The 13,120-nt window shown below is 34.7% G+C and overlaps 1 protein-coding gene across 2 annotated transcripts; it reads left to right on the top strand.

Moving 5' to 3' along the window:
* Positions 1-32: 32 nt before the first annotated feature.
* MICU3 (Mitochondrial calcium uptake 3) lies at positions 33-12,678 on the top strand. Of its 2 annotated transcripts, XM_019055784.2 has the most exons (11): positions 35-569; positions 1,377-1,521; positions 2,123-2,233; positions 2,695-2,742; positions 3,819-3,901; positions 5,574-5,642; positions 8,382-8,587; positions 9,313-9,441; positions 10,218-10,387; positions 11,136-11,293; positions 11,604-12,678. In XM_019055784.2, exons 1-11 carry the CDS (start codon positions 357-359, stop codon positions 11,673-11,675), a joined length of 1,404 nt encoding a protein of 467 aa, XP_018911329.1. In that variant the 5' UTR covers positions 35-356; the 3' UTR covers positions 11,676-12,678. The 2 variants fall into 2 exon arrangements, with proteins under 2 accessions (XP_018911330.1, XP_018911329.1); XM_019055785.2 differs by lacking the exon at positions 5,574-5,642 and having other exon boundaries at positions 33-569.
* Positions 12,679-13,120: the final 442 nt, after the last annotated feature.

Genomic DNA, 13,120 nt, shown 5'->3' with positions numbered 1-13,120 from the left:
AAAATGCGTAATAGTTCGGCAACACTGACCGATCATCTGTTTGTTTTGATTTTGACTGTTTAATTTTTTCTGATAACAGCGAGCTAGTTCATTTGTTTTTCTGTAATTTTTGTACTGATTGCATTAATAACAAGAAATCGCGATTTGGTACCTTTGCGTAGAGTTTAATTTACTAACATTGTTTCCCTCAGTACATTCAAGATTTCTAACAGTATTTCCTCTCTAAGCGATTAGCCATGCAAGTGAAATCCTCCATGGAGGTCCCCATAGTTCAGAATGCATAAGTAGAATCATTTTCTTTCTTGATGGTCAATTAATTCCTCCATGATACAGAATTGTTACTTGTGAAAGTGAGAATGTCATCTATCATCTTCAGAAATTCGTTACGGTGTTGTACCATAGCTACCAGACACATCATACCCACGAGAACCTTGACATCTACGAGTGCCAGAAAGCAGTTTTCATTATTATCCAAAGGTGTAGCGTGTGTTTTCAGTGCTAGTGTGGCATGGCTTTTGATTTCAACATTTCAGTCACGAGCAGCAGTACATGCTTACAAATCTAAGAAGGTCAGTAATTTTCTTAGATTTATGGTCCGTTCAGTTTCAATGAACGAAACCAGGTCAATTAGGAACTCTAACGGTTATCAGCAGTCCCAGTGCAATATAACCCACTGACTGTATCGACTGAGTGTTATATGGTATCTGCATACCAAGGCAAAGCCCAATCTGTTGCTCATGCTGCCAGGCATCAATGCCAAGTAAGCACTAGAATTTCTGAGGGTCTCAAGTTGTAGTCACGTAACTTCCAGATTGGCACCGAAAAACGCATCCAGTAAAAGAATTAAGTAGACTAAAAGGAAGTTAATGTCAAATTACCTAATGGATTTAGTTTCTGTAACAAAAGTAAAGGTCTTGGAGTTCTCGGTCTCGCAAAGGATCTGACTTCCCTGAAATTGACCGTATTCAGCGCATTGTTCTTTGCAAAGTATGTAGAATGTACGAGAGAACACGGACATTTCTACCAGATGGTATCTTCAAAGTCTGTCATGCTGTCTTGGTTGAGTCCAAGCCAAGTAATTTTATACTTGCCATCTTGATTTTTCCATTTACCTCACATGTAAAAGAGACATCAGACGATCTTCTGTTGCAATCTGGAAGTGCGTAAACTTATTTGGTGTGAATTTTATTGGATAATACTCATCTTCAATTGAAGTGCAGATGGAAATATGCAGCCCCAAATTCATCAAGGAAAAATAAAATGAAATAGTGGTATTTTCTTCTAATCCACCGTCTGCGTTACCAGTTAACCTTCTTAATGTAAGGAATGAAGTAACTTTATCACACCTTAATTTACAGTCTTCTGTCTTTTTTCAGAAAGAAGAAGACCCTATCGCCAAAACTGTAAAGTTGACATCACGCGAGCGTCGTTTTATAAAGTTTGCATCTGTAGAGTATGATGGCCAGCTGTACATGACACCGCAGGACTTTTTGGAGTCTTTTGTTGAAGAGGAGCCACGTCGTGAGTTTTTTATAAATCCTCCCCCCCCCCTCTTTAATACTCGATTACCAGATTCACAACTCTGTAAGGGTACCTGCCTCTATGTTCTTCGTCGATCTGAAATCTTCTATTTCCATCTGGAAATTGACTTACTACTTATCTGTAAATCAAGAAAATGTCTGCCCTCCTGTCTGGTGTGCGTAGAAGCATCTTTGAATTGAAGTCCTAACCTTTCTTCAATCTGGAATAAACATTGTACTTCGCAAGAAAAAAAAGAAAATAATTCTTTCATTAATTTCGAGTTTGTCCTCACTAGTAATAGGAAATATACACAGGCTATAAAAACTTAAAACGTTTCATTCATATTTCATCTCAAAAATACCATTCATTTCATTATCAAGCTCTACTAGCTGCATCTCTAGGTGCTGTATCTTTGTTTTCTGTACCTATGTTTTGGTGTGTAATAATGTCAAGAGACTCTGTTGAAGACCTCTCAATTTTTCTCCAAGGCATAACTCAGTTCATTTGTTATCAATCATTCAGGATCTCCATCCTCTCATAATATGTTTTTCTCTTTACTTTTCTAATTTATATTAATCTTACAACATCTTTTCATTTTTAGCTCGCCTGAAGAGAAGGGTAATAACATCTAAGGAACTTGAGGGAATTAAGGACTCCACTCCACCTTTAAATAAAGGATCTACACATCTCTTCAGAAATCTAAGAGACGGAGGTATTTTAAAACTCTTATTACTCCTACACACATTATTCTTTGATCAAAGTTCCCTTTTTTATAATTTTTCTTTCACTCTTTATATTCCTATATTTTAGAGAAAGTAAATTTTGAGCCCTTAGTATTGCAGAAGAACAAAACACACCAGCTCATCAGTTTTGCTCTGTAATTTGCTGTGTTAATTCAAAACAGTATTCATATGGACATCACAGTTCAGCTCAAAAAGCCGTTACCCGTCAGAGGAGCGATGATATGTAGAACTGGTAAGTTGATTCAAACCCCCAAGTAGAAAAAAGAGTAATAAAAAAATTTGATTTGGAAATTTTGAAAGTGAAAAATTTTGTGTCAGCATCCTACCCAAGTTTTAGTTTAGCTGAGTTTAGCATTCTTATTAGCTTTTGTTATCATTCTAATTTGTCAGATCCTTAATTTTTTTCTCTCCTCTTTTCTTTTGCTTCCAGGAATTGTGTCGTACACTGAGTACTTGTTCTTATTATCCATCCTCACAAGTGAGTGTTTCTTTTTGTTCATTATAGAAATGGTTCTAGGAACTTTTGTTTCCTTTACTTTTCATTGACTCAAAATCCATTAAAGACAATCCACTTAAGGCGTGCGATTCGGTGACCAAAGACGGAATAACAATCAGTCAAAGTAAATCCAATTAGAGTTCTGATGATGGAATGTCATGTTGCACTTGACAATACAACGTTTTTTTCATGTCATGTTGAAAACTTGCACGGTGGGCTTGTGCACCTATAGTCCTACACCTTTAGTCCACTTAGACAGTCACAACCTCAAAGATATAACTTTGATTCCAAATCAAGCAACGTTAATATTTCGTTGATTAATCTACACAATCACAAAAGATTAATCTACTCTCTTAAAATTGATAGTTTGTTGTAAACTCAATTATCAAATGCAAATTAATCTTTTCAGAAAAATAGCTTCAGTGTTTTGTTTAAAAATTCAGAGCATAAAACCTTATCAGAGTTTCATAAAAACTGCAGGTTTTTAGAGTCAGTGCCGACTAAGTTTACACACCTTCAGACTGTGACAGAAGATCTACCATCTTGATTCTTGCATTTACTTTCCATGCAAAAGTAACGTCAGACGATCTTTTTTTGCAGTCTAAAAGTATGTAAACTTAGTTGGTGCCGACTCTACACAATATATTTCATAGTCTGGCACTTTCTCAGCGAGAAGAGGATTTGAATTTGGAAGTATACATGGGGTCAACCAGTGTGTGATTGCGGACTTACGCTGTCAATATGGTAAAAAATCGAAGGAAGTCCACTGACCTTCCTCCGTTCACAATCAGAATTCATGATAGCTTCCCTGTAAAGACTGAAATAAGAATTAAACATTTTTTACCCAACAATTTGGCCTTTTTCATTGCTGAAATGCCGCATTTGGCATAGGGTTCTTCTGTTTTGTCCTGTTTCATTCGGGGTGTCCTCATTTCACGCAACAGGCACCTGACTGAGCCTGTCGCAAAGTCAGGAAGCTTCTGCTTTCCTGGAAAATCAGACACTCAATTTTTCCTCATGGGACACGCCAATTAATTATCTGTTTTTTTTTCCCGCAGAACCACAATCAGGATTTCGAATAGCATTCAATATGTTTGACACAGATGGGAATGAACGTGTGGACAAGACGGAATTCCTTGTGGTAAGAGCAGCATTGCATTTTCTGTTCTACCTGTAGTGTTGCAAAATGGAGAATGCTGATTTTGAACTTTACTCCTCTGTATTGCAGAAGCTTATCCTGTTTCTAGGAAGTTCTTTTGATCTCCTAAACAGTGGCAGTATTCTCATTAAGAGAGGATCCTTGATGTTTTGCTGTCTAAGCTCTATTCTCACCGCTGAAAAACAAGGTTGCTGTCATGACTATTTCCCAGAGTGAGGTTTAACGCATAAAACTGAAAATCATACTGAAAATGGTTTAAGTTTCACCAAAAAATATTCTTCCTTGGCATAAACCAAATTATGGGAGCTGTGAAAACAAGAAGTTTGTCTCAGTTTACCCAATTCGATAAATTTTACATGGAGCATGTCAACTTGCCTCTTATCTGATGGTGTACAGCCAATCTCGTTAGCTTGCCATACGGTATTACAAATTTTTGTAGGGCAGGGGGCTTAAGGGATTTGTTTTAAGTCAAGCTGTACTCTTCACTGTGGCATCGCTGCAACCTTGTCAACTCTAATATTCACGCCCTGTATCTCACACAAGTCAGTGTAAGAACTGAAGAACTTTTGCATTTGCTGTTTGTCTGTGAAAGCACAAATGTTTGCGTCTACCTGTCAGAAAAAAATAATTTGCTTGTGTGTCAGAGTTTTTTGCTTTCATGAATGATATAATTTTGTCTTAAAGGTACCTGCAAAAATGTTAAAGAGTTGAAAGAATAATTTGTTTACCAGTCAGGGCTAGTGTGTCATTCTGTAATTATCTACTCCTGAATTTTTTGCTGCTGGCTGTCAAGAATAATCCAGCAACTTCGTTATCTCAAGATGAAGGGGGAGAGGGTGCTTACAGGTTTTACTTTGACCTGCCTTTTCAGTTCTACCTCATCACTCTACTTGCTATTAGCATCCTTGTATCTTTTTCCTCTTTTTATTTGGAGAAGATTTTAATTGGAGTTTTTGTTCGTACAAATAATTTTAATTTCTCTTATTTTCTTTTCTTTTTTTTCAGTATGAATTTTGATTTGATCATCCAATTTTTTTAATTCTTTAGTTTTATGGTGAACTGCATCAGTGACAAAAGAAGAGCAAATGTATTTAATTTTTAAAATCAAGATGAAGTTATATAAGTTCAATAATCTTATTTATGAAGCACTGAGTTTGTGCATCCTTCAGCTCAGAACCCTCAAACTCGAGCTGTCATTGAAAGTGAATTTTTTTCAAACTTGGTCCACTTTTTAATTTTTTAATCCTCCAGTCAGTGAAAGAAACCGAGGAAGAGTTCTATGGTAAAATCATTTTTTATTATATAAAACTAAAGTATAATAGAAGAAAAACAAATTCCACTTTAATTACACACTTAAAAGATAGGCACTTTAAAATAATCAGTAAAATTACTATACTGTACAGGGAAATTATTTCAATCATAATTCCTTGCGGCATGTAAGAGCTCCATTCCATCAGTGAGACTTTCCAAAAGGAGACTATTTTCTTTCAATCTAATCATGGACTTTGTTGCTTTTGTTTGCATTTTCTCTCTTTTATCCTGCATTGTTCATCACAAGCTTTTTACCACATCATGTAGTGTTTTCATTTTTTGTTTTGTTTCAAAACCTGCATTTTTTTCGAATGACACGATCCGTGAACTGTGTTCTGAACAGATTTTAAGATTACTGGGAACTTCAACTCACCGACAGAAAGAGCTGCGTAAATGGCTGGAAGATGAATCTGTGAGTTGTTGGAATATTGCTCTTTGTTGGCTGCAGCTTTAAGGTGGAGGGTCTCAACTTCTATGTTAATACTGTCTATTTTTCCTAACCATATTTTGGAGAGTTCTGTTCCATTCATTCGGCGCTATTTGTTTTCTGCACTCATAAACTCATAAAACATTTTAGAGTGGTGTGCAAGTGGCAAGTGCTGCGTAAGTAATGCTGGAATCACACGCTGATTCTGGCAGCTGAATATGGAAGTCAAAGGTCATCTCTCAACAGCTGAAATTTCGCAAATTCGAGCTATTTTCATCCAGATGTGTATCAAATCCATTTGAATAGTTCAGACAAATCCGACATTATCCGATGATCGCTGAGAATCGATGCTGAATTTTGCGCAACACGCACAAAATTCAGGCATTGGGCTGATGTCTTCCACATTCAGCTCCCACATTCAGCATGTGATTGCGGCATAAGTGATTGAAAACCTTGAAAAGTCAAAAACTTTTGCCCAACCACAGGTCAGGGATTTTTGAAATCCAATAAAAATTTTCACCCCAGAGTTGCTTCGAAATTAAATGTTCCATTTGTGTCTCAAAGTGTTTAAAAACTTACATGAATGAGAATGAAGCAGTAGGCAAGGTCTAAAGTAGAAAAAACTCGTGCAAGTTTCTTTTTAAAATTGTTTGCAAAAAACGATTCACGCAACACAAAATTTGGAAATTAACTCCTGAACAAAATACTAGCAAGTATTTTAATAATAATGAAATGAAAGTCAAACGATACTAAACACCCCATTTGTATTTTTGTCATTTAACTAGTGTTAATTTTGAATGCTTATATCTTGTTTAAGAGTTGACTTCCTGACTTTGCGTTGTTTTATTCGTTTTCTTCGCGAAATTTTGAAAAGACCACATTATGTTAAGCAGTGCTTCAATTTCTACATTGGCTAGAGACCTATTTTGAAATGGATCGTTTCAGAGTCAGACCATCCCACTTATATTTGTTTGTAATTGTGACTCTATTCAGCGTTTTGCTCAGAACATTGAATCAGAGCTCTCCAAAGAACTAATTCTTTTTCTTTTCAGTATTATTTTGACTCTACATCAGATAAAATCTAATTTGGATGGTAGGCTTCAAAATTAACCAATGCAAACATCAGAATTACCACAAAAGCATATAATTCAAAAATCATCTTTCTTTCAATTTTTCGTTCTCTTTTAATCATTCCCTTTTACACCCTGCGAGTTTTGGTATAAAAGTGTTCATTTTTCAAGTCACTTTTTCATTTTTACTGGTTTTAGCTGGAAAAAAAGGTAATCATTTCGATTACTTTTGACTCTCTAAAATCTCAATTTCTATATTGTATGTATTTGAAGCCTCTTCTTCTTAATGCTTCCTAAAAAATTATTTCTTTATTGTGCTTTCCTTGTTTCATTGTTATTCCTCTTCTCTCATAATTAACTTCTTTTTTTAAGTTAATGTATTGCACCCCTGTATCTTCTCATAACTGATCAAATAAGCGATAAGCCCGTGCCTGGAACCAACAAATAGCAAAAGAAAGTGTTTTCTGGCTTTTGCCATTACCTTTACCCTGCTGTCTTGTGTGCGTGTGGTTTTTTTTATTCTTGTTTCATTGCTATGGGCCTCTGTATAATAGCTTTTATCGATAAAAATCAACCAAGAAAATAAACTTCTGAGCCCTCACAATATACAGGAAACCAAGCAGTTAATCTTGTCTTCCCCCCAGCTGACTAAAACACCTGAAGGCCAATGTGTACCCGGATCTTGAAGGGCATCAAACAGGCATCGGTTCCATCCTTCATTCTAAAAACGTTCAAAAGCTCTTATCTTTCTAGTAGAACTCTCAATTGAGTTCATTTCAGTTCTGTACAATCATTTATATTCATATTTTTTATTTATTGAGTCCATAAAGATATATTTACATCGATACATTAGGAAGTTTGTGAGCTCAACCTTGAACCTGAAGTCATTTTTTAAGACAAAAAAGAGAGAAAGAAGAAGAGGATTAAAGGCACATGACACCCAAACATTCAGTACCCTAGTAGCATCGACTGTTGAAGTTCGACTTTAAAGAAAAATGCTGAAAAAATGTTAAAGCCTACAAGTTGGGAAACCCTTTTTCTTAGTTTTGAAGTAACGTTGAAAAAAAGTCCCAAAAAAATGACAGCAAAAATTTTGTTTTATTAACTTCTAAGAATCACTCGTATTATCCTCTGAATCAAACATGGCTGAATTACATTTGAGGGGCTTGGAGGACAAGGTGCATAAGTGCAGTTTTTGAAAAAATTGAAATATTCCTGAACTCAGCTAAAACTAGTTTGAAAGTATATGTATACTGTAAAAAATCCACAACTAAAATCCGACTTTAAAGCATCAAAAAGTGAGTTTAAACTTCCTTTGAAATTTCCATGTAATTTTGAAACTTCAAACTCGTATTTCTTGAAATAGCAAAAACGGCACTTATGCGTTTTGTCCTCCAAGCCCCTCATTTAAACCTAAAAGCACACTTTCTTTCTATTCTGATGTGTAATCAATTTGTTTAATATGAAATGTGCGACAGTTGAAGAAAGTTCAACACTATCATAAACACCTGGAATGTCTGAGATTTCAGCACCTTCTCACTCTGTTGTTCAGTAACTTCGAGAGCATCAGTATTTAAGATCACAATGTCAATGTCAGTCACTATTTTTTTTTTTTTTTTTTAATTTTAATCGTATTGTCATTTTTTTGGCCCAGATGGAAAAAATTTTCAGTCATGCTTGGCGAGACAAAAGAGGACTATCAGAAGCCACCACCACAGAAAGTGGCGAGAAGAAACCCAATGAGGAATTCGTAGATGATGAGCAAGGCCTGCAGAGACGCCATAAAGTAGACACCACATTGATCGTCCACTTTTTCGGGAAAAAAGGAAACAGAGACCTACACTACGAAGGATTTCGAAGGTTCGAATTAAAAATGATATCTCTTATAATAATTATTACTAACCATATTTATGTGACTAACTTTTTATGCTGTATCTTCCATTTCTGACGCTCCGTCTCAGATATTTTGAATCATATTTTTTCTCAATATTCTACCCTTTATGCAAACATCTGGATATCTTCTGACCTATTACTGATGATTGATTCCAAACTTTGAATTCATCATAACATTCACTGAAAATGCATGATAGATCAATAGCCAAAATACAGCACTATGTATCTCAATTTGCAAAGTTGCAGACTTCCTGTCATACTTTATTTTTCCTTTCGAAAAACTATTCAACATAATTTCTTGAAAAATTCTGTGATTTTTCTTCTCGGTTAGCAGATAATTCTCTATAAATTTCAAAGTATGAAGCTTGCTCGTTTCTTTTTGAAAAATAAAAGTAAGAGCGGAAATTTTGAAATATCGCAATCAAGATATGTTGTTTCGCACTTCGGTCGAGATAATGATTTTCATTCTCGCTTTTAACCTCGATCTCCAAAAGCAGATTACCAAAAGTAGATTTCTCTATATTTTTACCATCATTAAGTTCTTTCTGGGACAGTTGACCCCATGTTACATGTTACTGTTACTGTTGCTTAATACTGCTGCTGAGTAATTTCAGTTTTTTCCTATTTTTTTTTTTTACTTTTTGGGTTATATGTATAATTAGTTTTACCAGTTGATGACCATTTGTTTGCAGGTTCATGGAAAATTTACAAACAGAAGTTCTAGAAATGGAATTTCATGAATTTGCTAAAGGGTCTCCTACAATTAGTGAAATGGATTTTGCCAGGATTTTGCTGCGCTACACATATCTGGACACTAATGCGTCAGTATAATTCCTTCTTTTCAGATCATCTCACGATAATAATTATTAATTACTCTTCTCCTTTTTTTTGGCGTATGGTTTGAAAAATTGAAGAAGCAATCACAACTAACTACTATTAAGATCTAATGGTTTTAGAAAATCTCAATGATGAGATGTAATGAAACTTCTATACTCATTAACAAAAGTCAAAGGATCCTCATTCCTATATATTCAGTTCCCGTAAAGTTTTTTTTTTCCCTTTCTCTCCTTTTTTATTAAGTCTAAATGTTAGAAATATTCCTAATAATTAGTTGACTTTCATCCAACGGAGAATTTATCCTCTTCAAAACAAAGCTTCCATAAGTTCACAATACTTCAACTTTTTTTCCCGAAAGCATGTACTCTTTTTATTTGCTCAACAGAAGATAACTTATCGACTAAAACACTATGAAGAAAAATCAAATATGCTTTCAAAATCAATACCCTTGTAAGTGCTTCTACTCTATATTTTTCTTCGCTGAGAGTTAGAGCTACGGGGATAAACTGTAATATGAAAAATTATAAAAACGGGTGCAAATGATAATGCAATTAGAAGTTGGAGCAGACTAACCAAGATTCACAAATCTCCAATCGGTCACACATTTTACGTCACAAATAACAATTGAAGATGCAGCTTCTATCTATAAATTCAAGCATAAGCTATTTTTTACCCCTCTCTAAAACAATAATTTGTTCAAACATATTAATACCAAGAAAGTTATTCAATATTCAAGAAACATATCCAATATTTTTTGCAGATATGATGAATATTTGGATCGATTGCTCGAAAGACTGAAAACAGAAAAGGGGATGCCACCTGGCATTTCTTTTGAAGAGTTTAAAGTATTTTTCCAGTTCCTGAATAATTTAGAAGACTTTACAATTGCAATGCGAATGTACACACTAGCAGACCATCCAATCTCCCAGGGTAAGAAAACCATTTATACTGTATTGTACACTGAATAATGCACTGAGGAAAGTTTCCCTCTTCAACATTTAATTCAACTTCATGTAGCATGGCTGTTGCAAGATCGAGAAATTGCCTGGAGAATTGGTCCTTCTGAAGTAAGTTCTGGAGAGTAATGCATTTCTGAGCTTTTAAAAGTTTAAAACTATTTTTCGATCAACAAACGGAAGACTGAAGTGAACATTCTGATTGGTCTGATGGGTATGACGTCATGTCAGGTAACGAAACGTGGTTTTCACCATTTTGAATCCAACACAACGTGGCCACTGTACAAATCAAATCACGATTTTATTTAAAGAAAATGGCAAAACTGTTCACTTCAAGCAACAATAATATAACAAGCATGGTCAAGAGACATAATGTCCCCTCACAATTGCCAGCTAAAAGTAAATAAACAAATGGTTGTTAAGGGATACACCGCAGTTATTTGTTCTTCTGATCGATGTAACAAAATAAACAAAAATGCAATTCTAAAAAAAATTCAATCGAAGTCAGTCAATCCAGTGCTTCCAAATATGCATTAAAAGTAATATGCCAAGCTGACTAAGGATAAATCCTTACAAAAATGAGCATAATATTTTATCTGAGTTTCCCGCAGTTTCTACTTCAATGGGGGTTCGACAATTCTCTTGATGGCAGCAGATTACACTTTATTCTGACTCTTTTTCTCCATCTTCTCGTAATTCTATGCAATTTTTTTTACTTCCAGAGGAATTCCACAGAGCTGTAAAAATTTGTACAGGAACAAGTTTAAGCAAACATCTAGTCAGCACTGTTTTTGCAATTTTTGATGATGATGGTGACGGCCAGCTGAGCTATCGAGAATTCATCGCCATTATGAAGGATAGACTACACCGCGGTTTTAAAGTAAGTTTTTTCTCCCAGATCTTTCTCATTACATTTATTATAACACTGTCTTATCTCACATAACACCATTGTATATCTTATCTTAAGTGCTTTGATCTTTCATTTTTCACCATACTTCAAATGATTATGGTCTGGTGAAAATTTAAGTGTCCAGGAATAATTTTTTTTTAAAGAACTCTTCTCATTAATACTTCTAGTTTTGTTTTTTATAGTGTTCGAAACAGAAGTGCTTCTTGGCCACCAATTTGCCAACTGGTTGAAAGTGTATCTCAGGAAAATTACTCAAATCATGTCTTTCGTTTTGTTACAGTCATATGCTAAAAATGAAGGATGGGATGCTTTTAAGTCATGCCTCAAGCAAGAGATCAAGACACCCACTTAATTATTCATCATCCTGCTAAGTATTTCTGAATGGTCTATTTTCTAGTCATGAAGTTTTGCCGAAATGTTGGGTAAAAATCTGTACTTTAAGTTGACACCTAATTTTAAGCCCAAAAAGATCTTGTACTTACACTTATTTTTTCATTCTTGATATGCTAATCTTAAGATTATTAAATTATTCAGACTTAAAAATGAGCTAAACCTTAGATAATCCTGAAATAATATTTGCTTTGATGAAGAAATCCATCGGATTCAAGCTTTCGTAAAAAATGATTCTATTATGCCTCAAAGTGATGTGTAATATGTTTTTAACTATCTTATTATTCATACTTCATAAATAGATAATGTTGAGCATAAGGGATGTTCAAACACACCATACCTAGTAGGTTTAAGTGGTCAAAACCGTGAGGTATTTCTTTAAATTCTAATATTCTGTAGTCACCCTTCCTCCCTTCCTCAATCCATTGTCAAAAGCAAGATACCCTCCTAATCTCTCTTCACATTGATACTTAAGCTTTCGTTCTAACAATTTTCAGGAGCTCAGAAAGTTCCAAAATACTCATCATTTCTTGCGATCTGTTTAGGCGTATTTGCCTCACAGCCATATTTCTGCTTTGCCTCATGGTCAAATATTCGCTTTCACAGTCAAATGTGCGGTTTGCCCAATTTTCCGAGGTTTCAAGCATAAATTGTCTGTTTTGAAAATTTTAATCGGGCATTTTCTGCACCCGTGACAATTTTTACTCCAATCTTAACTTCGTAAGTTTTTTCTCGCACACTAAATATAATTTATATAGTGTCCACAATGACACGACTTTACATATAATTAAAGAGACTGCATTCTTATTTAAAAGACATATTATTGTGCAATGGTTTGTTAATTCTATAATAGCTCCTTTATCTTATAAGAATTTTTGATTTTTGTTAAAACCTTTTGTTCTGTTGAAATTTTGTCTTCATGTTTCTAAAGAGTTAATTAAAACATGTTAATGCTTTATACACAACTCCACTAGTTTTATTGACGATTTAATTATCTCCTGTCTTAGCTTTGCTCCTTGTTTTCAGCCATTTGTATTGTCGCTAACTAACAAGACTCCTCCTTTCATTCTTAATTCATGTTTTGTTTTAATGACAAAATTGTATTACCGGATCAGTTATAAGTGTATCTGTTAAAAATATCTTTAAATATCGTTGTGAGTTTAAACAGGGACAGGAAATAAAGGCTTGGAAAGAGAAGAAAGGAGGAAGAGGCTGAAAAAAGTCTCTCTGATGAATAAAACTCCTATCCTAACGACATGATCTAAATGGGTCTATCAGTCTCAGGATGTTTTAATCAATTCCTGTGTAATTTTTACCGTTGCCGGGGGAAAGATGAATCACTGTTACCTTGGATTCTTGTAGGGAGAAATATGAATATTTTTGTCAATTGAAAGCTTCTTTTGCCAA

Source organism: Bemisia tabaci, chromosome 2 (assembly GCF_918797505.1).
Source record: "Bemisia tabaci chromosome 2, PGI_BMITA_v3".
NCBI lineage: Eukaryota > Metazoa > Arthropoda > Insecta > Hemiptera > Aleyrodidae > Bemisia > Bemisia tabaci.
This window is presented reverse-complemented; position numbering and strand designations above follow the sequence as displayed.

What these genes read in the sequence shown, in the direction of transcription:
- MICU3 (XM_019055784.2), top strand. Translation starts at nt 357, where the DNA reads ATGTCATCTATCATCTTCAGAAATTCGTTACGGTGTTGTACCATAGCT. An exon ending in CTTATTATCCATCCTCACAA is followed by an intron (nt 2,743 to 3,818) that starts GTGAGTGTTTCT and finishes TTTTTCCCGCAG; the next exon opens with AACCACAATCAGGATTTCGA. An exon ending in ACAAGACGGAATTCCTTGTG is followed by an intron (nt 3,902 to 5,573) that starts GTAAGAGCAGCA and finishes TGTTCTGAACAG; the next exon opens with ATTTTAAGATTACTGGGAAC.